The sequence below is a fragment of the Channa argus genome, chromosome 21 (assembly GCF_033026475.1).
Source record: "Channa argus isolate prfri chromosome 21, Channa argus male v1.0, whole genome shotgun sequence".
Lineage (NCBI taxonomy): Eukaryota > Metazoa > Chordata > Actinopteri > Anabantiformes > Channidae > Channa > Channa argus.
The window spans coordinates 16,051,315-16,072,096 of record NC_090217.1 but is presented as its reverse complement, the minus strand read 5'-3'; the positions used below and the strand labels follow the sequence as shown (position 1 = coordinate 16,072,096).

At 43.5% G+C, this 20,782-nt stretch overlaps 1 protein-coding gene across 11 annotated transcripts in view; it reads right to left on the bottom strand.

Annotated features, from left to right (window-relative positions):
• sbf1 (SET binding factor 1) overlaps window positions 1-20,782 on the bottom strand; it is a 46,983-nt gene that overhangs the window by 1,743 nt on the left and 24,458 nt on the right. For 3 of the 11 annotated variants that reach the window (XM_067490245.1, XM_067490246.1, XM_067490251.1), the window contains 36 exons: window positions 19,229-19,258; window positions 17,409-17,514; window positions 17,120-17,252; window positions 16,790-16,898; window positions 15,309-15,422; window positions 12,950-13,027; window positions 12,522-12,635; window positions 12,265-12,393; window positions 11,962-12,060; window positions 11,633-11,840; window positions 11,309-11,421; window positions 10,910-11,092; window positions 10,672-10,740; window positions 10,373-10,534; window positions 9,952-10,217; window positions 9,662-9,834; window positions 9,480-9,553; window positions 7,643-7,835; window positions 7,430-7,557; window positions 7,163-7,338; window positions 5,891-6,027; window positions 5,599-5,806; window positions 5,281-5,477; window positions 5,006-5,143; window positions 4,777-4,872; window positions 4,248-4,322; window positions 3,560-3,732; window positions 3,252-3,428; window positions 3,042-3,143; window positions 2,773-2,958; window positions 2,483-2,609; window positions 2,180-2,310; window positions 1,674-2,018; window positions 878-1,083; window positions 595-682; window positions 243-374 (listed from right to left, as the gene is read on the bottom strand). In XM_067490245.1, the coding sequence (XP_067346346.1) occupies window positions 243-374; window positions 595-682; window positions 878-1,083; window positions 1,674-2,018; window positions 2,180-2,310; window positions 2,483-2,609; window positions 2,773-2,958; window positions 3,042-3,143; window positions 3,252-3,428; window positions 3,560-3,732; window positions 4,248-4,322; window positions 4,777-4,872; window positions 5,006-5,143; window positions 5,281-5,477; window positions 5,599-5,806; window positions 5,891-6,027; window positions 7,163-7,338; window positions 7,430-7,557; window positions 7,643-7,835; window positions 9,480-9,553; window positions 9,662-9,834; window positions 9,952-10,217; window positions 10,373-10,534; window positions 10,672-10,740; window positions 10,910-11,092; window positions 11,309-11,421; window positions 11,633-11,840; window positions 11,962-12,060; window positions 12,265-12,393; window positions 12,522-12,635; window positions 12,950-13,027; window positions 15,309-15,422; window positions 16,790-16,898; window positions 17,120-17,252; window positions 17,409-17,514; window positions 19,229-19,258 (5,175 nt within the window). The remainder of the gene's footprint in view (window positions 1-242; window positions 375-594; window positions 683-877; window positions 1,084-1,673; window positions 2,019-2,179; window positions 2,311-2,482; window positions 2,610-2,772; window positions 2,959-3,041; window positions 3,144-3,251; window positions 3,429-3,559; window positions 3,733-4,247; window positions 4,323-4,776; window positions 4,873-5,005; window positions 5,144-5,280; window positions 5,478-5,598; window positions 5,807-5,890; window positions 6,028-7,162; window positions 7,339-7,429; window positions 7,558-7,642; window positions 7,836-9,479; window positions 9,554-9,661; window positions 9,835-9,951; window positions 10,218-10,372; window positions 10,535-10,671; window positions 10,741-10,909; window positions 11,093-11,308; window positions 11,422-11,632; window positions 11,841-11,961; window positions 12,061-12,264; window positions 12,394-12,521; window positions 12,636-12,949; window positions 13,028-15,308; window positions 15,423-16,789; window positions 16,899-17,119; window positions 17,253-17,408; window positions 17,515-19,228; window positions 19,259-20,782) is intronic. The other 8 variants (XM_067490247.1, XM_067490252.1, XM_067490248.1 and 5 more) reach the window with 7 other exon arrangements.

The following is a 20,782-nucleotide window of genomic DNA, read 5'->3' as shown; positions in this document are numbered from 1 at the left end:
GTTTTTAATCATCTTCACTAAATAATTCAAAATTGCAAAAAACTCCCTGGTAATTACATTAAACTTTACCTTGGACCTTTGTACAATTAGTCAGTAGCGGTGTGGACATGGCTTGGGGTGGCAAACAAACAAAGAAATGAGATGACAAATATGACGGACTTCTTTTGTAATTGGGACGTGAGCCTGTACAGATACATAACCACAAAGGTGACAGTAACGGAGCGCGGCTCAATGAGACTCACATCAAAGAAGGCTTTCTCTTCTATGTTTTTCGGTGCTCCAAGTGTAGGCGTTCCTGGCATGACGTACTCCGCCTCAGCCAGCTCGATCACCCCTTTGCACTCCCTGTCCTGCCGGCTCTCATAGTATCTCAGCTGGGGACAGGCACACATTGTTAGACGTGCAGAGACATCACCGATTTCTAATTTTTATTCATTTTTGGTCCATGTTGAAAGCTGAAGCTTTGATTTCACTAGATTTTAGTTCGGATGTAATCAGATTTTGTTATTGAGCTCCGCTTATTCATACCTGACCCTGAACTCACGGGATAAGCTGAAAGGACAAAAAAATAAATAGATTTAAAAAAAAAAATACCTGATGTTTGGTCTTGTCTAGCACAAACCATCGAGGCCTCCATGGTTTCAACAATGCCCCTTTCTTGTACAGGATACCTTCAAAATTCCTGATGAGAAAAGGTAAAAAAACAAACAAACAAACACATTTTAGAATCTGATAGACGACAAATCAGTGACAATCTGGTAACAATGATATAGTGGGTCAGAGCATCTTTACGAGGTGCCACTTCAGCAACATGGGGTATAATTCCTGACATGGACCAGCTGTCCTCTCCGTGCCAGTGGTAGCAGTGGCTACAGACCTGTTTTCGCTCTCTGTGCTCTGGAATTGGCTGTAGAGGGTGCTGGTGCTCGGCCGGCCGGCGACAGGCGTGGAGGTGGCACTGGCTTCGCAGTCCAGAGCCAAATTAATAGAGGATCCCACGCCACTCTCCTGCAGGTAGACGCCCTGAGAACGTCGCTGGTGGCTCAGGTTGGATGACATTAGCAGGGAGCTGGAGAATGATGGCTGTGGAGAAAGAAGAGATGATGAGTGAGAGTTAACAAAACGACTATTTAAATTCTTAAAAAAAGTATTTTTTTACTAACAATGAAGCAGACGTAACTGTTAGCATTCAGACATCTTCTAAATGCTTTTCTCATGGTGTCCAACACACAAATTATTACTGTAAACATTAATATATTTGTAGTTTTATCAATGTAAATATATTTCAGCTGTGCTGAAATCACTTGAGGTGTCATTAGTTTAAAGCTGCTTTCACACGTGTACTGCATGTGTGAAAGGAGGAGATGGAGGAGGAGATGCTTTAAAGACGAGCCCACTAGTACAAAGTCACGGTAATAACTGAGTAATGAACTGTTCACGATCTTCACAACATATCTTCTGTGTCATGTCACTTTCTGACCCCAAACTATCCCTCACTGAAATCAAGCAGAGTTCATCCCATGTGCAGCTCTGGACAGTGGGTGGAAAATCTGTTCTAGACATTGTCTGAAGATGTTGTTGTTTCTGTTTATTTGCGCTGCACCATCGCAGATGAAAATGCAGCTGGGCAGCTCCATACCTACAGGTGGGGGCTCTTCAGCATCGTCTCTCACCTTGCTCTCCAGTTTGGTCTCAGTCCTCTGTGTGTTCTTGATTTTATCCCACGTGTCCTTCCACTTTTCTGGAGCCTGGCCGAGCTCGGCTTCCAGACTCTGCAGGTCTTGCAGCAGCTTGGTGATGGCGTCAGGCACAACCTTGTTTAGGTTGTCGTAACACGGCCACACAATGCACCGCTGTGACTTAGACCCACTGGTGTCGGGTTTCTCTGGCGTCTCCTCCGACACGTGTTCCTGCCGACCCCTCAGCTCCCAGTCGTAAGATGGCCCCTCCGACAAAGTCTCCTCTGTGTAGAAATCCCACACTTTGAGGTTGGATATGAAGGTGTACGGCCGCAGCACCTGGAACAGTATGACTCACTTTAAATTTAACAATTAAGGACCCTGCTCGTTTTAATGTCCCACCATATTAAAACCTTATTTCATGTCAGAAGGTTTCAGTGTCCATTTAGGAGTCTGAAAAACTACTACACAATGTTAAGTGTGTGCAGAAGTCGACGCACCTCCTCATCTTCAGGAGCGAACACATAGTTGTAGAAGATGGGCGTTTTCTTGTTGAGTCGGTCGATGTAGTCCCAAACAGACTTGCACACCTGAGGACTCTTCCTCTCACCTTTTTCTTCATAAAGAACTCCTGCAATAAACAGATGGCTCATCAGAACAGCACAAACCGCCAATCTCCAATTGGAACTCTGCATGGGAATTCTACTGCAACGCTACTTGTGAATTTTACCGTTGGAATAAATCATCTATCCATCTATCAAGAAGGAGAAAAACAACTCCATCCCAGACTCTGCCGTTCTTACCCAGATCAATGCGTTCGCAGTCTGAGTCAAGAAGGAAGGTACGAAAGCGGTTGGACACGTAGTGGTAGGCCAAGAACTTCAGGTAGTACTGACTGAACTCAAACTCCATGGGGAACTGGAGGTGAATCTGAGGGTAAAGGAACACATCAACACAGGTGAGCATTTCCTCAGTAAGATCACGGTAGCACATTTAGTTTTTATAGTTTGGCCTGAACCTGATCTTTCTATGATATTGAACCCAGTTACAGAATACAGCAAAGTCTCTCTGTCAGTAAGTGCTGCAGACCCACCTGGTGCACACAGTCGAGAAACTGCAGGAAGACTGGGGTAAAGCCGCTGCTTTGGCTGGCTAGCGTGTGTGCTCCTCGATGGCTAAACCTGTGGCCAAACGACAGCCACTCTTTCTCCACCAGCAGACGGAAGCCGTCGAAGGTTCTGTAGTAAGGATCAGACAGCAACTGCACCAGGGACACAACCTGCACGCAGACAACCAGTCACATCAAGCCTGAATCAGAGAACTGCTTTTCAGCCGTGAAATGTTTGGTTCAGTCACACAAACCTGTGTGGTAACGTCCCAGCCGTCCTCCAAGCTCGCCATGACTGATGAGCCCGTATCCAGAAGTTCCACTACCAGGACAGACACCTGCAATACCCTGTGCAACTAAACACACACACACAAAACAAATGACTCCAAGATCCAAAAATGACAAAGGACAGTACATTAACCAGCCCAAACACACATCATGGTGGAAAACTAGTGAGCACTAACCAGAGCCATCCACTCAGACTCCTCGAGACAGCGCAGGAAGCTCATGTTGGGTTCAGTGTTCTGGCAGCTTGGTACACACGCCTTCATCAGTTTTTTAAAGCTGTTCTTAACCTGCCGCACATCATACACCTCAATGGGAACAACCTCCCATTGCTGGAACGAGTCCTGCTTCCCTCCCTAAACCCAACAAAGCCTCAGGTCAGTTACCAATCACTTCACTTTTATTTTTTTGCACTTGTAAAACTCCTAACTCCTTTTAACCCGGACTTAGCGGGATGCTGTAAACACCTTCAGCTGTCCTACATCACCTTAAGCTGGGCCTTGTCTCCTATAATGTAGAGATAGGCCTTTTGCTGGCGGAGAAACAACGCCTCGCTTGGCCCTCCATTGGGCTGTGGAGATTCTTTCCCAGCCAGGCGAGTCCCCACGTCTGGGTTGTAGGCACTTAGACGTCCGCCACCTCGTATACTGCCCCATTTACCTGCAAAAAAAAAAAAAACACACAGTACTTTTTTTTTTCCCCTTCAAAGGAATCGTGACATGTTAACAGAATCATCAAACCTCATTTGGAAATCCTGTCAATGTTATGAAGCCATTAAAAAGTCATTCCAGTTTATAATGACCTGGGAAGTAAGTGGAATTGCCCTTTAAAACACACTGATGTGTAGAACATCCACAGCCATGCTGGTAAACAAGACAGAAATGACTACCTGGTAAAGTCTTCTCCATCTAGCTCAATGGCAGCTACATTATGATCGGATTATTGTAGACTATTAACAGAGACAGAATTGAAGAGGTTTCAGCTGAGCTGCAGCAGCAGCAGCATGCACACATAGCAGCTCACTGACCAACACAAGCAGAAATGACAGACCATTAGTCCACAGACACAGCACACTACCTGAGATGATGTCAAACACAATTACGCTGTGGTTAAACAGATCTGATTGGTTAGACAGGAGCAGAAGGAAGGGAGTGGGGGCGTGGCCTCTACTGTACCTCTAGTAGGGTTCCTGGCCTTGCCAGACACTTTGGGATGAGAGAGAGAGATGACTTTCGCCCTTTGACCCAGAGCTAAGGTCAAATGACAGAGATGGCCCATTAACCAACAATGACGGATGAAGGTTTTACTCATTCTCACACACACACACTTAAACGCACATTTGTCTCTCTATAGTTGTGAGACACTGTATTCCCCAACCCTCAACCTAAGTATAACCCCTAAACTTAATTTCTTTGGGATTGGGAGAACGAGACAGAATGTCCTCACAATGACGGTAACAAACGGTGGTGAGATTTTTCCCCACTACCATAGAAAGACACACACACACACACACACACAGACAGACACCCACAGAGATGAGCTTCAAAGAATGGGTTGACTCATCATGCTCCTGGTCCTATCCCAGTTCAAGTAACAGATTTCAAACTTAAGACACCATTCACACATTATGTTTTGAGTCCAGACCTGTGAAGGACTAAGCATTGCTAACAAAGAACCTACAAGAGCATCACATTAATGTCCCACCTCCTCTGCTAAAGGTTCCAGGAACATCCTCTTTGGTGCCCATCACCTGTTTCATCAGAGCACCGATCTTGGGCTGTCTCAGTTTATCTGACAAGTCTTTGGACACAAGAAGCAAATAGTTCTTTATTATACAGTGGGTGAATCCCGTGTCATGGGTTTGGGATTGTAATATGACAAACTGATGCTTCTCTGACAGTCTTGTATTACATCAAAGTGTTAATCCACCCACCAGAGGTGTTCATGTGTGTCGAGGTAAAGCCACTGAGTGTGTTCCTGCCGCTGCTTTCACTGTAGGAAGGCATTGAGCTGATGATGGCCTGCAGGTACTTCTCCTGCTCCAGACTAGTGGAGTCTGCCTGCGAGGGAACTGCAGGCGGAGAAAACATATGAACAAGATGTATATGAAATTAATCTGGACGTTCCCCCCAAAATAGCAAATATAAAAGGAATTCCCTGTTATCATAAAGAAGGTCACCTAGTGCCTAAAACGGATTTTGTATTTACCTGCTGTGGGGGCGTTCGGGGACTTGAAGAAGCCCACAACCCCCTTGGCATGAAGGCCAGCAGAACGCAGCAGGACGGCCTTAGTTCTTGAATTTCTCCAGCAGACCACAGGGAAGCGGTTCTGTCTGTAGCAGCGGGAGATTCTCCGGATGGTTCCGTCCGGGATGCTCTGCGGCACTATCAGCAGGCCGGGGTAGCTGTTACGCACGCACGTGCACGCACACACACACGTAAACAGTGAGTTCAGCCCTACAATACTCTCTGCATACATTGCCAACCTCTCAACCCGTATCCATCTGTCTAGCAGTGGTCTCCTACCTCTTGCAAACATCATACATCCGGTTAACAGTTGAAATCCTGTAGGGCTCGTTTTTGGAACGTGTCAGACTGTTACTGAGCGTGCCCAGACCCAGCCGCTGGTAGTCACGGCAACATGCTCGCTCCACCACATTGCTCATTGTCTGTCTGTCTGATGAGCGGATCGTGGAGGAGAGGGTGAGGGTGCTCTGTTCCACTTCCTCCGACACTGAGGACAACATGAAGTCTCAGTGAACTGCCCCCATTTAGTCTACTTACTGCTCTTTGATTCTACAGCTCCAGCTGTGATTACCTGAGATTTCATCCTCATCCAGCTCTGACTGGAGGCTGCTCCTGTTCTCCCAGGTGGGGGGAACATACTTCTTCCGAGTCATGTGCTGCCGGCCGATGGTCCTCTTGGCGCTTTTCACCAGGTTCTTGGAAAGAGTCCTGGAAAAGACAAAAGTGGGAAAAAGAAAAAAAACTAAGCTGAACATTTTTAAATGCATCACGGTGCTGATTGAACTGCATGTTCATTTCAAAGTTGCTTGACATCTACATCCTGTTGGTTTTTTTTTCAGCAGACAAATGCGCATTTAGTCTGACTCCAGCTAACAATGAGCTTATCTGACTCAATGGTTAAGTGCATAATCGAATTCAATGCTGCTGGCTTAGGAGTGTCACAGGGCCAAAGTCAGAATTGCCATGTCTGAATGAGGGTTTTTCAAGCGCATACACACACACAGCGGAAACAAAGACACTTATAAAAGGGCTGGCAGATTTTCCACTGATGAATTATTCAAAGGCTTCTTTCTTTCATTCTCCAAAACAGAGAAAGGGGAAAGGGACAGAACCGAGAGCAGACAAAATAAGAACACAGACAGAAAACTAAAACGTATGGGACTTTAACCATTGCAGCAATGTCTTCTCAATTCATTCTTCCAAGTTGATGCAGTGAGAGCTCCAGTCAATTCTGCTGCAGCAGAGTAGGACATCAAAGAAAACAGTGGTGTGTGTAGCAGTGGTGGTGGTGCAGCTCTGCTAGAAGCAGTCGCTATTATTAGCTGTGATAATCTTGAGGTTTTCTCAAACCGAACGTGGCCTAAGATCTCACCAGTCCCTTTACATATAAGGTGATACTGAATTTGCAAATGAGCAGCTGTGGTCGCCTGTGTTTGGGTTTTTAAATACCCAAAATAGCATTTGACGGTTTGCATTTGCAGCAAATTTAGCATAGTTTTTCCTATTTATTGATGTCTTGAACCTGACCGTAAACTAAAAATCGGGGCCTCTAAATCCTCGGTCATACAAATACACTCTCAGTGCATCTGAGCTTTAGTCTGGTGAAAAAAGGAGCGAAACATTCTAAATTAATTGCTCAGCAGGGAAACTATGTGCTCAACAGCTGGGTCAGCTGTAAAGGTCACTTATATTACACAGGTGAAAATCACCTGTGTCACTCCTGTACATATTTTGTGTGCTTTGCCCACAGGATGGGGTCCAGCAATGCATCACGGGTTAGAAGTGATTTATGAGCTTGTCAGTAGCTTTGGAGGAATAATGCACATTAAAGATGTTTTCTTACTTGAGCGACTGGTTCTTGTCCTTCGTCTTGTGCTCCACCACCCTCTTGCCACACTGGCCCACAGTAAAGGCAAAGGTGCCCTGAACATGCTGAGGATAACGCAGCTTGTGCAGATGCTTCCTGAAAACCTCAGCCAAGTCTGAGGCAACCTCCTCGTCAAATGCAATCATCATTACCTAATACACAGTGAAATCAGAAAAAGAACAGTGAGTACAGGAAAAAGGAGCAACCTGATATTTATGGCAGGAGTTGATGAAGCTAGAGTACCTGGAAGGTGCTGGATCGCAGCTGGAGCCCCTCCACGACAAACTGGTCCATAGGGATATTGAGTGAGATCCTCTTTTCCTTGATGAGTGAGGCGACGGGAAATGAGCGAGTGACCACCTGCTCTCCCACTGCAGGAAGAACACACGGACAGAGTGCAATGTTTAGAAGGTTGGAGCCACACCTGTCAACAAAACTTGTGCGAGTGTGTCTCACCCAGCGGGTCTGTCGGCGTGCCCTTGAAGATGAGTCGGTAGGTGGTGAGGAAGATGGCTCCCTCAGCAGGGAGTAGAGGTGGACCTCCCATATGCCCCGTGGCCTCCTCACGGCCATCAGGGATCAAGTGAACCCGCATTCCATCCATCACGAGTTCCTCACCTGGCAACAGAGTCGGCCTCAGCAGCTTGGGCTGGAGACAGACAAAAGAAAAGTGAAACTGAAGGATTTGTATTGAGATGTATTTTTTGTTTCAAGATCTCCTCTTTGTTTCTCTCTCTTTGTTTCTTTCTTTCTTTCTTTCTTTCAGTAAAAGTTTGGTTGGAGACAGTGATTCTGCCTTCACTCATAGATTCAGATTATTCCTACATGTAGGGAAGACGAAGCAAATCTAAAACAATATATACTAGAGTTTTTTGTAAATTTACTACTACTACTTTTTTCTGACTTTACTGTGTCGAGATTTAACAAAAATCTCGACATAGTAGATAATAATATTGACAAAATATTGATATCATAATGTACAGTGTCTGATGTACAAAGACCTCGTACTATCATAACTACATATCTCCCCCCCAGAACATTACTTTTATTTATATTTTTTTCATAATTCACCCAGATTTTCCCTCTTTCTTTATTGTATAGTATAGTACATCTTATATGCCAAAACCTTTGAAAATTAAACTCTAAACTGCTCATAACTCTTAATAATAATAATAATAATTCATTTTTGCAGCCTGTGATAAGGAGCCAGAAAAGGCTGCTATGAACTGCATGATATTGCAGTGGGGAAACCGTTACATAATTTAGACTAATAAAAGGAAAATAGTGCTGCAGTTACTGTATAAACACGATGATCTGCCATAAGTAAAAGTAAAAATGAGCAGAAAATGAATAAATGTGCATTGCGGCAGGATATTCATTCATAATGACAAAACAACCAGAAATGGTTAATAATCACTCCACTCATCAAACTCTCATTCTTTCACAATCATGCCAAGTTACTTGCTGGACGACCTGCACTGTTTGGAGACTTGCGCGCACAAAAACACAGACGTCGCTGGATGTTGAAATTATTGTTGCGTAACGAAACACATCAACCAAGCTGGATTGGTGGGATCTTGGCATAGATGATGTTACAAACAACATAAATACATACAAAGAGATGATATAAGTAATATTTTTCCCATGTTTGTTGTGTTTATGCACAATACGAGGAGCATCATGAGAGAAGTCTATATGAGCCGCTGAGGTTCTCTTTACATCATTTCCTGTTCCCCTCTGACACCCAAACAGCTTGTTAAGGAACTGAATTACAACCTTAGTTCCCTGTTTCATAATGTGTTGCACCAACTACTGTCACACACGTCTGCAATTCATCTGCAGCTTCAAACCACAAACGGAGCTGTTGCCCCTTCTTGGCATTTAACTGTGGGACCCCATAAAAGTTTGGGTTTTTCCTCAGCCTACCATCTGAGTACAACCAGGAAAATAATACGGAGACTTTGTTAAAATGATAACACGAGTCACGCCAATCTCGGGTTGGCAGTCTCGTCGCCCTCCAACACACTGCACAGCACCCTTCAGACTGAAGGCACTCAGGTCTGCAGGGCCACGGTCAGTAGCCAGGCTGAGCCAAAACAAGGGAGAGCAATCACCCAGCATGCACTGCTCTGATGTGCTGTGAGTCACAAGGTTCTGTCTCCGGGGGACAGACGTACCTGCTGTGACATCGTATGCCTGAGTTGTAGGGACTGGTAGAGAGGGGAGTGGGCGGGGCTGGTTGAGGTTCTGCATGGCCTTTGTCCACTGGGACGTAAAAATAGGAATTGATTACCTTTTGGATTGGAGGCAATCTTTTACTCTCCCTGTGGACTGCGTCTAACGTCTCGATGTGCATCTGAACAATATCTGTAGGGGGGGGGGGGGAAACAATGGTAAAGATGTCAGTGACAGACAGAGGACAGATTTTTCAGAGATGTTTGGTAGACGGCCTGGCACGACTCTGCGTTTCCGTACCTGGTATCATGGTGTGGAGAGCCTTAAGGTGCTCGTTGGTCACGCCGCTTTCATTACACACTTTGTCTACAAAGCGGTTAATGAAGCGCACCACAGAGTTAGCGACGTCGGAGCTCTCAGCATCCTCGAAGCCGCTCTCTGTGTCATAGCTCTCCGCCATGCTGCCTGCGATACTACAGGACAAAAAAAACACAGCACTGCTTTGAAAATTTGTCACCGATTTCTTACCAGCAGCGGCATCTGAGGAACTGCATTGGTCGGATTTCTTCGTGGCCGACAGCTAGCGGTACCTGTTTGTGACGTAGCTGTTGCTGACGCTCTCCACGTCTCCGAGTCCCGAGCTCCTCAGCAGCCGGTTTTTGCTGGTGTCTAGCGGCAGCAGCAGGTAGCTCATCCTGTTGGCGTAGTGGATGGCCTGGCTGAACACAGTGCTCTCCTCCTTCTGCACACGCTCTGCCTGCATCTCCTTGCTGAGCGTTGGCCAGAGTCTGTTCTGCTCTGACGCCAGCTCTAGGGCGCTGATTTCCCTTGTTCCACCTGACGCGTCCTGCTGCTCCTACAAACAAGCCAAAGAAGGTTTGTTAATAATTGATCGCTGTAAGAGAAATACAACATAGGAGATTTGGATTATTTGTCTACAAGCTGTCATCAGAGGTGACTCCTGAAAACAGTCGTGAGCTCTGTATTAGCTCTAGTATAATAAGTCCTCACCAAGTTATTCTGCTGCGCTCCATCGTCTCTTTCCAGGTATAGAGCCCTGATGTGGTTCTGGACATCACTGTAGAACATGGCCTCCCAGAACTGCATGTTGGTCCACACCGTGTGCTCCTGTACACAGCTGTAGGCAAACTGCGTGATGCCTGCCCCCAGTTTCTGTCGGACATAAAGAGGACGATGCACTTTGAGTCGGACAACTTGAAAAAGCTCATAAAGCCCCTCCACACTCAATGAACCTTAAAGACTTATTAGCCAGTTTGTCAGATGTGAAAAGACTTTGGTGATGAACTTACTCTGCAGAAGGCTGTGACCAGTGGCAGGAGAGCAGCTGCAATGCCATGTTCATCCATATGAGAACAGTCCTGAACAGAAACAGATGTGACACTGATGTTACAACTTGCAATCCATGATACAAATGCTCCAAAATATATGTCAAAAAACTAAAATTGTGTCATGTATATTTACTTTGTGCATAGTGGGGATTTGTTCCCCCTGCACAAACTGCAGTGTTTTTGGTTTTTTTGGCATTACCAGCTGAGGTGCTCTAGTGTTTTCAGGACATGCCTGTAAGGTACAGTTCATCATGCGGACAACGTAGTCAAACTGCTGGTCATCCAGCACTGCTCGGTTCTGCAGGACATGCTGATTGAGTTCCTGGGTCAAACAAATCCGGGCTGCCCGACCTTTCAATGCCCGAAGCACCGCTGGCATTAGCTGGATGGATGAAACAAATCAACAGCTCCATTAAGTACACAAAGTCTAATATACACTAATATATTTTAATAAATTCCCGTTTAGTTGAGTTCTTGAACTTGAGGCTAGAACTACTACATCCTCATGTCAATTAATAAACATTAACTCTACAGTGATGCCTCCTGCTTGAGGAGGTGTGGAGGGTTTTCTAACACAATTCACTAAAGGCCCTTTCACCTTCTTGGCCTCCAGCATCTTGTTCTCAAATATGTATGTGATGCAGTTCCTGACCACTTCAAGCCTGCGGGCACTGTTAGCCACCATGCAGCCATTTCTGTCCACAGTGTCTCCTGCGGAGACAGGAACAGGGAGGTGTTCAGACATACATTCATTCACCGAATTCAACCAACCAGTGCAATGCAATAACCAGACCAAACACTCACACGCCTCACAGCAAACGCTTAGAAAGTGTTTGCAATTTTATGTCTAATCCAAAGTCATTGCTACATATTTTACAGACCAACACAGACACACAGCCCATCAATTCCCTCCCCAGCTCACCCAACGGGGGTCCAGAGGGTACCATGGCCTTGACCTCAGCCTTGACCACAGGCGGTGCAGTCTTGAGCTTAGCAGCCGCATGGTCGATGAAGAGCTGCACGCTGACCTCGTCCAGAACGGGGAAAAGTGTCTGATTGTGTGCAAAGTTTTGACTGTTTTCTGAAGGTCGCTGGACTTTGTGCATCGCCACAGCGGGGTAGGGATTCTCCTGGAAGAAAGGACACACAGAGAATCCCCATTACAGGAAAAGAGAGACCAACTGGAGGATTTGACAAATATAAGGAAACACCAACAAGTTAAAAGGGGGAGAAAGTTGTGTGTGAGCATACGTTTTTGTAGAGCTGTTCCGCCAGCTCTTTTATGTGGTTCAGGACTTTGTGTGGACAGGACTCTTCTTGTCGTATCCGCTCAACCTCATTCGCTACCAGCTGGGGACCAAAACAAAGGCCTAAGTTAACTGTACCTCTGAATTCAGAAGGCTTCTTTCATTTCTAAATCAATGGTGTTCAACCACTGCTCAATCAATGAACATGGACATTGTTGTTAAATTGAAACAGCAAAACAATAAAAATGAAACTAGTTCTGAACAACCTTGCCCTCTCCTTTTGCTTAAAACGGTGCACAAGACTCACATCATCAAACAAGTCTGTGGCTCTGTAAGGAGGCCCCCTCTCGGAGACGAAGCCTGCAAATGCCATGCCGTCCAACACCTTCATGAGGAAGTCATCCTCTGTCAGAGCTCTCTGGCCCAGAAAGGCGGCCTGTGGAGACACGTTAGCTCTAATTTGATCTGATCGCACACTGTCAGCTTCTACTCACTAACACACTTTAAGTGACTGGCCTGCAGTGGCAGATGTGGTGTTTATTTCAGTGGGTTATAATCTTGTACCTTATGGAAGCAGATCACTGGTTCTGGGTGAATTCGAATGATGTGTAAACACCAGCGATAGCCCTGGAAGAGCCGAGCGAACAGCCAAAGGAAGATCCCCCGGATCTCCTTATCCTACAACGCAGTTAAAACACAAACAAATATTTAAAAAAAAAAGGGGAATAAACTGGGCAGAGAGTTTGAAGAACCGGCTGTTATCTTTAAAGCCTCAACAGCTTTATGATCTAATTCTCTGACCTTTACCACTGTTCTCGTGCCAGCAATCTCATTATCTTTAGTCCGTCAGAAGTCTGAGCACTAATCGCAAAATTTTTAGTTAAAAACAATAGTTGGGTGTCAGAGTATATATTAGCTGTACTGGCTAAATTCAGAAAACAAGATGTCCAGTACATATAGGTGTATAAGCAAGTTGTAGGTGTTTTGCTTACCTGGATCTTGGGTGCAGAAGGTTGCGTGGAGGATGGGGGGAAGGCTTGATCAGCAACTTCCAGCTCTGGATCCAAAACCTAAAGCAACACAAAGCCAAAATCAGTCACTACAAACTGTATCTCTCTACTTTTATGTTGTTTGTTCCCGTCTTTCTGCAGGACTGGAATTTTGAGTAAGAACACCTGAAAGAAAGGTTCCTGAATTGTAAGGTTTCTCTTAGTAATCATATTTTCATAGATTCAAATTGTGTAGCTTTAGGGAAAAGGTTACACAGGCAACATGTCCCGAGACAGCTTGGTCTCGGGGACATGATCAATAATTCAGGGGAAAAACTCAGTACACCACATAAAGTCACTCATTCCAGCTCCTCTATTAGTGACGGAGGAAACACGTTGAAACTTGATCAGATGGAGACTCAGGACAAAGCCCTATAACCCAGTGAACTTCTGTTTGACTTGTTTCCAGCTTTTCATGCCATCAACAAAGAGCAATGACCACAACACTCAAGAGTCTCTAGGTTATAAGTCATAAAGCACACAGATCAACCAGTGACAGAATAGTCCCAAACACAAAAACACAGGGGGGGGAAGCTCCTAAGATTTCACAATAGAGCTATTTTAATCTTTTTTTAGATATATTTCTGTTGGCCATGTAATCTCGTGCATTCCAGAAATTAGGTTGTGGTTCAAAGTGTGGATCGAAGACACACTATGGTAGAAAGCACTTAATAGATATGTTTAGATGTATTTAATTATAAAAAAATGCATAATCAACTTCAAAATTCTTCTATCATTTGTCTGCTGTAGAAATAACTGTTATCTTGTAGTTTGTTGGAGTAACAAAATCAAAAATATAATAAATACTAAAACCATCCATGGGAAAATATTGTCCAATTTCAAAATTCAGACAGCATCCAAACACACACGCACAACTAAACTGAGACAGAACTGAATGTCTCCCAAATAAACACATCGTACCCTCTGCCTCAGTGACATTATGAATTAAAAATAAATAAATCCTCCACTGATACCAGCAGAAGGAAATACTGGTTCTTTCCTCTGGTTCATGCCAAGTTTATCAATCATTTACCAAATGTCAATCATGACGTTTTGCACGTGACTGCAATTTCTACAGCAAACAAAGTGAATTATCAAGAAACGACATGTCGTTCAATATGCTTTTTCCTGCAACTGAGCCCGTGCAATAAAGATAAAAAGAAACTATTTTGTATACAGGTGAAATGATAGTGCTTGAACTGAATTTATTTTATTAGATTTTACACCAAGAATCTACACATAAATACTCCACATCCACCAGTGTTTACGCTGTATTGTCGTAGCTGATGTGTGGAAGTAAAAAATGAATGAGGGGCGTCTAAACATTAGAACCAGCGCTTAACAGAACGAATACACACACTACCAGAGTGAATCATTCTCACTCTCACTGAGGTGGTTTGGCTTTGAAAAGGTGACAAGCTGCACAGCATGTGGAAAATATGGATGGTTTCAATCAAAAATATCTTTTTTTCCTGTTTCTAGTTAATGTTTCTTGAATTAAAGTGCGTTGCCTTGCTGAAATATAACTCTACAAGAAAATCTTGTAGACATTAAATGATTTTAATGTCTGTCCCTCTAATAATTTCAACATAACAAGTATTTTTTTTTGGCTTAAAATTTCCTTAATATGCCCATTGTCTCTCAATTTAGAAGGTCTCCAGTTTGAATCTACAGCCTTTCTGTGTAGAGTCTGTATGTTCTCCCTGCGCTTGCGAGGGTTTTTTCCGTTGTGTTCTAACACATGCCTGGCACATTCAATAAAATGACAATAACAATAATTGCCCCTGTATACAGTACTGTAATCTCTCTTACACTGTAAATATCGCAGACAAAGGGGAGCAGGAAATGCAATTATGGATTTTGCATTTATCAGTAGGAGAAATTATAAAATAAATTGTACATAAACAGATAACAAGCACTTCTCAGAATGGGCAGGTACTGGAATACTGGAAGGGGCTGAAGCTGCAGGATGGAGTGTTTAATGTGAGCTGGCATTATTTGAAGTGCCTGATAAGAACACAGCAATGCAGTGCAGGAATAGTACAATACATGGAATTTTTTACTCTATGTCAATGATATGAGAGTAATTACAGCGGGCTTGGCAGTAGTAACTCTAAAATGAAAGCACAAAAGTCTTAACTGAAACCACAGAAAAACAAGAAAGAGTTTCCGGGCATCTCAGCCAATAAGGCACCACTGGGGAAATTATTGCTTGGTAGAAAAAAAAAACCCACTGGATGAGATTTCCTAGTACTCAGTGTTTGGTGTGCATTGCGGGTGTGGTTTATAATGCAGTTCTTACCATGGAGAGCATAGTCCGGGTCTGCTGGAGGAGCGGTTCAGGAAGCAGGGAGATATGGACACACTCTGGGATGGTGACAGTGCCGCCGTCAAGGTCAGCAATGATAACATCCAACTGAGGAAAGAAAAAAAAACGCATGCAAACACACTTTTCATCTCTGCTTCTGAGAATGCAGGCATGTCGGAGGCTGATTACAGCATGTAAGAGACAAAGAGAGAGAGAGAAAAGCCAACTCTCTTAGATGCAGATGATAATCTACGATCCTCGACTCTGAAAACGGCGTTGCTACTGTACAAAACACACTGTCATGTGAAACAATGGGTCCATCATGCAGCACATTGTCGGACATCACTTCACTGCACCCTCATCGGGCTTTAATTATAGTAGAAAATGTTTTTGTTTTGTTTTTTTGATCAAGACACCTAGATATATTGGCATGATTTATCTTGATCTATCTTGAGTTAACTGAGAATATACTGTAAGATCACTGTAGTCCCCACTGTCTGATTTTAAGAGCAGTAAACCTTTAAGACGTGTCCAACATCAAATTCACCACATATGTTTTCCACAGATCTAAACAGGCAGCAGGTGTTCTGAAAGATCCATCTTCCACATTGTGCATGCTGGATTTTTATTGACAGGTTGGTTTCTTTATTGTTAATGGAGTGTGGTGTTGGAGTTTTATTCCCTGGCTGGCTGTTTATAGCCAACAATTTCTGCTGCTTCAGGCTGGAACCCTCCTTGTTTCGTTTTCCTTCTCACAGCAGTGAAGTGCTGGGCTGACAGTTTATGGCACTTGTGTCAATAAATGAAAAAAATAGAGGCTTAGTTGTGTATCCAACTTAAATCAAGTATTGAATCTTTAGTTTAATTTGAGGCAGTGAAGATTCCCGGACCATGGTCTGGATTGTGATTGGGATCGAAGAGGAGGGGGCCTATAATACCACTTACAATCCTTTCATCACTCTTGAGGCTGTTCTATGGTCATTCACGCTCTGACACACGATTCCAACGACACACTTGAATGTGGGGCAGGACAACAACCTCCAGATGACCATCGAAAGTGCACATTAACAACCCCGTCTGCCTCTCTGAGCCAGCACTGGGTCAGAGCTGATAAAGCCTTTTAAATTAGAGGTAAAACATCTATATCTACAAGCAATTACAGCTGCGGCTCAACGGCACCTTTGGCTTATGCCTCTTAATGTTTATGACAATAGTACATTTTGTTTAGCCTGTCGCTGACTTAAATCATGGATTTAACATTAGTTAGCAACAAATTATCTGCACTTGAAGCTCGATAACTGAACAACTTCGATTTACTGTGGTTCTGTGTTGTAGAAAGTAAATAATTGCCAATTAAGTGACCAGTTAGAGTTTGTATCTATAATTAGATGTTTAACAAGAACTCAGGAAAAATCCACTGTCCTTAGACTCTCCCTGCCTTCAGGGTCTATCATACTGTGGTAGTTACAACGTACCAGCTCTTGTGTCTCGGAGCGGAAGAACGAATTGACACCAATGATGAAGGGAGTGGGAGTGCTCAGGACTTCTAGTAGTTTTCCTGGTAGAATAGGAACATAGGTGAAGCTGAAAGAGACACAAACATGCCGTTTTACCTTTTACTGTTTTTCGATATTAGTTTCAGGAATTTAAAACACAACACAAAATGAATGCCAAAAGAATTTTAAAAAATAATAATAATTTTGCATGGAAATGTGTCACAAAACATAACATTTGGATACTGAAGTGTATCGATATTTTCCCCACACACCTAGTGTGCCTGCTACAGATCCCTAATTGAGACGCACCTGTATTTGAGGGGGAACATGATGGCCAGCAGTCCTCGGCAGGCATCTGTTAATCTCTGGTAACTGCTGGACAGGAACAGGATCTTATGCTCTGTTAGAGCAGCACAGAACAGATACAGTACATTGATGATACCTGAGGGACAGGAGAGCACAGAGAGGACGTCAGTGGCTGTCCACGACATGCTAATACACACAAGTGACATTTAGCTTGAGATTTCTTTTTAATTATGACATGATTGGGGAAAAATTGGGGACAAATAGAATAACCCCTTATTATAATCTCTCATACCAAGCTGTCTGAAGAGATGGGCCACACTGCTGCCACTGACAGGAAGTGAGTCATTGATGGGAGTCTGGATAACTTGCCGGTCGCCAGCACCTAATGTTATAGTCCTCTGTAGGTCAGGGGGAGAAAAAAAATGAAAAGAAGGACTGAAAAGCGTGATGACTCCTGAGAATCAACAAAGGGTGTCTCTCAGCACAATCAGGGTTTGACAGCTTGGGTTTAATCACAGTTGTGTGCTTCCAGAGAGCAGCGTGAGTCAGCAACAGAAAGAGAGAAGCTTAGCAGGTACATGACAGATGAGACACAAGCCATTCCAGCTGATCAGGGTGTGAATGGAGAGCTTGGCATGACCCCACACCAACAAATGTACTGCAAATCAACACCAGCACTGAGCCTTTTTGGGACCATGTCAGCTCAGCAACTACGCAGGAGTCATGCACTAGCAATTTTCCCCTGCAGACTAATGTAAGGGGAAGGAAAATTGATCATGGTGATTATGTGTCGAGGATCCATTTAGAGCCATGAAGCATGGGATCATTTTTAAATCATATATAATAATAATTATTGATATGTTTATGCTCTGGAAATCAAGTTTATCTAGATGTTGAAATAGACATGATGGACACTGTAAAACATATCATCTCTGCAAGAACGGTAACTAATTGCATCGGATAAGATCTGCAGCACATGATGGCTGTTTACTAGGGCAAAGATCACATACATAATGAACACAGCGTACCTTTGGGTTTTCATTTTTACTTAACTACACATACTTTGATCCAAGTCCCTCGTCCTGGTGATCAGACAAAAACAAAATGGCGTGAATTTTGAGTACCAATTCTAATGGAGGATGAATTTCCACGTTTGCAATTTGTTTCTGAAAAAGAACTTAGTCTGGAAGAAGATCATCTTTACCCAGTCTGTATAGCTGCGTGTGCTGTGCCAGCCAGCAGGCAAAAGTACAGCACCACTGCGTGTCATGCTCTCAACAGCAGCGAAAGCAACAGCAACAATAGACAAGCTGTAAGCAGTTCAATACTGTGATCCAACATCTGATCAACTGCTGTAATAAATTCAAGTATGAGGATGTGCACAGAAGCATTGTTTGAACGGATGGATGCTCCGTTCAAACAGGATGGAAGTTTCAATGCTGGTTATTAATAGCCACATGGCGCCGATGTAGCTACAGGCATTGAAAGTGATGCAGTATGGTTTAACTACTGAGCAAGTCTTCATTGTAAGTGCCCCTAAATAGAATTTACAACAATTTACATTGTGTAAATGGTTTGTAACACATAGCAGTTGCTAAAAGTTATTAATAAATGAATCAACAACGGTCCTGTTGCACCGGTAATCTAGCAAAGTAATGATATAAGACATGTCTTCTTAGCATGGATCATATTGGGAGACAAAAACTGAACAATGCGGAGCGTTGGTCAGTTGTGTTTAACAACAAATATCATCCCAATCCTTCTAGTGAAAGTTCCTTTATGTATAAATATCACAGAAAAGAAATACGTAAATGAATATTTACTATTTACACCATCTCATCAACTTGGTTTACAGTTCGCTTCAAGACAACTGCAGATGTTCAAACTACGATGACAGTCCTCAAGTCCAAAGCAGAACAAAAGCAGTGTGGTGCTGTATGTAAAAAGAATGATCAGATGTTGGTCACCTATTTAATCTCAAAGCATTTCAATTGGTTTTCCTGCCACATGACGTTTGTGCAGACTGGCAGAGAGGAAGGTGTAGAGGAAAGGAAGCTAGAAAAGCTCAGAGATGGTAGATGGCGAGGGGAGAATAAAGTCAGGCTGGCGTACCAATCTCTCCTCTCTCTCCTCTTGGCCCGGCTACACAAGCACTCAGCAAAGACAAACACACGCAGCAGGATAAGACATAGGTTAGAAATAACAGGTGCAAGGGGCACAGAATCCCCAAATTTCACAAAAGTATATATATATAGCATGGAAAAAACAAACAAATAAGCTGCACAAACAATAACATCAAAAATATGATCTGCAAGATGAGGGCTGTGTGAAAATATGGGCATGAGACACACGTGCAAAACTAAAACAATTTGGTAGTTTAAAGTAATAGCAACAGATGGCTGGTTATGTCACTTCAGTCCTAAATCCAAATAAAAACAGCAACAACAGCACCAAAACTGGACTTTTCATTTATCGTATAACAACAGTAATATAATAACCAACATACTGTGTTGATATTTGTCTGGGGAGGGACTCAAAGAGAAAACCAAGAAGCCATGAAATGATCTTGAACTAAGAACAACTGACCCCTGTGAAGTCATTTTCCAATAGCTGCTCAATTTTAAACCATGACAAGTACTTGAAGCTGACACTGGAAACAGTAGAGTTCCTGCACTGAAATCACCTTCCAGGCCACGATGACATGAGGTTAAAAGGAATAACTCAAGTTCACAGTTCACAGAACATGTGCTTCCTCGTTTGAGCAACTGACAGAACGTGGTAATGACCTCCAACAGAACAACAAGTGCAACGTTTCGTTTAGAACGAGCTTTTTGTCAGTTGTTCCTCTAACGTGTAGCTCATACACAGATACAGATAGTGGGGATGTTGCTCAGGACAACGGAACCAGAAAACGTGCGTTAAAATGACAGTGGTCTGTCACTCTGTGTTAAGCAGAGGCCTTCTGGTTTTTTTTTTTTTTTTTAAATCACCATTTCTCACATTAAGCCAGCAGCCTGAGGTTCACTTCCACTTTGACAAATAACTGGAGTCCTGCTGGTTAACATGTCTTAGTCACGTACTAAACAAAGATGCAACCTACCCACGTACGGTCAAAAACTGGAACTTCTGAATAACTTCAGGCACCTGTAAGTCACACAGACCCTGATACACATAGTCTGCACACAAGTTTTACCAATGTTTTACCAGAATGATGATTTTTTTTTTTTTTTTTTTGTCAAATGCTTTTCAGTGTTATGTAGAAATACATAATCAATCTGAATTACTGCAATGCAGAATCCCATGGCCTTGGGGGCACTGTGACCTTAACTTTGGCCATCAAAGTGTAATGAGTTCATCCTGGGTCTTAGTCCTTCATCTAAGTCTTGTTGGGGGTTTTTGCTAAATCTGAAGAATGTTTCTTGTGATTATCACGTTGGTCAGAATGGACAGATGTGAGTTCACAGCCACCTTGAGATCGAACCCCCAAAATCTAAATCAGCTTATTCTTAAGTCCACATGGACATTTGGGGCTAAATGTAAAAACGTTCCCGTTCACAGGAATGGGACAAATGCACAGTCAGATGGAGAACCCAAAGCCCCCATGCCTCCGGTGATGGCTGTTTCCAAGATGGAGACATTAAGATGTGTATGGCTGATCGAACAACT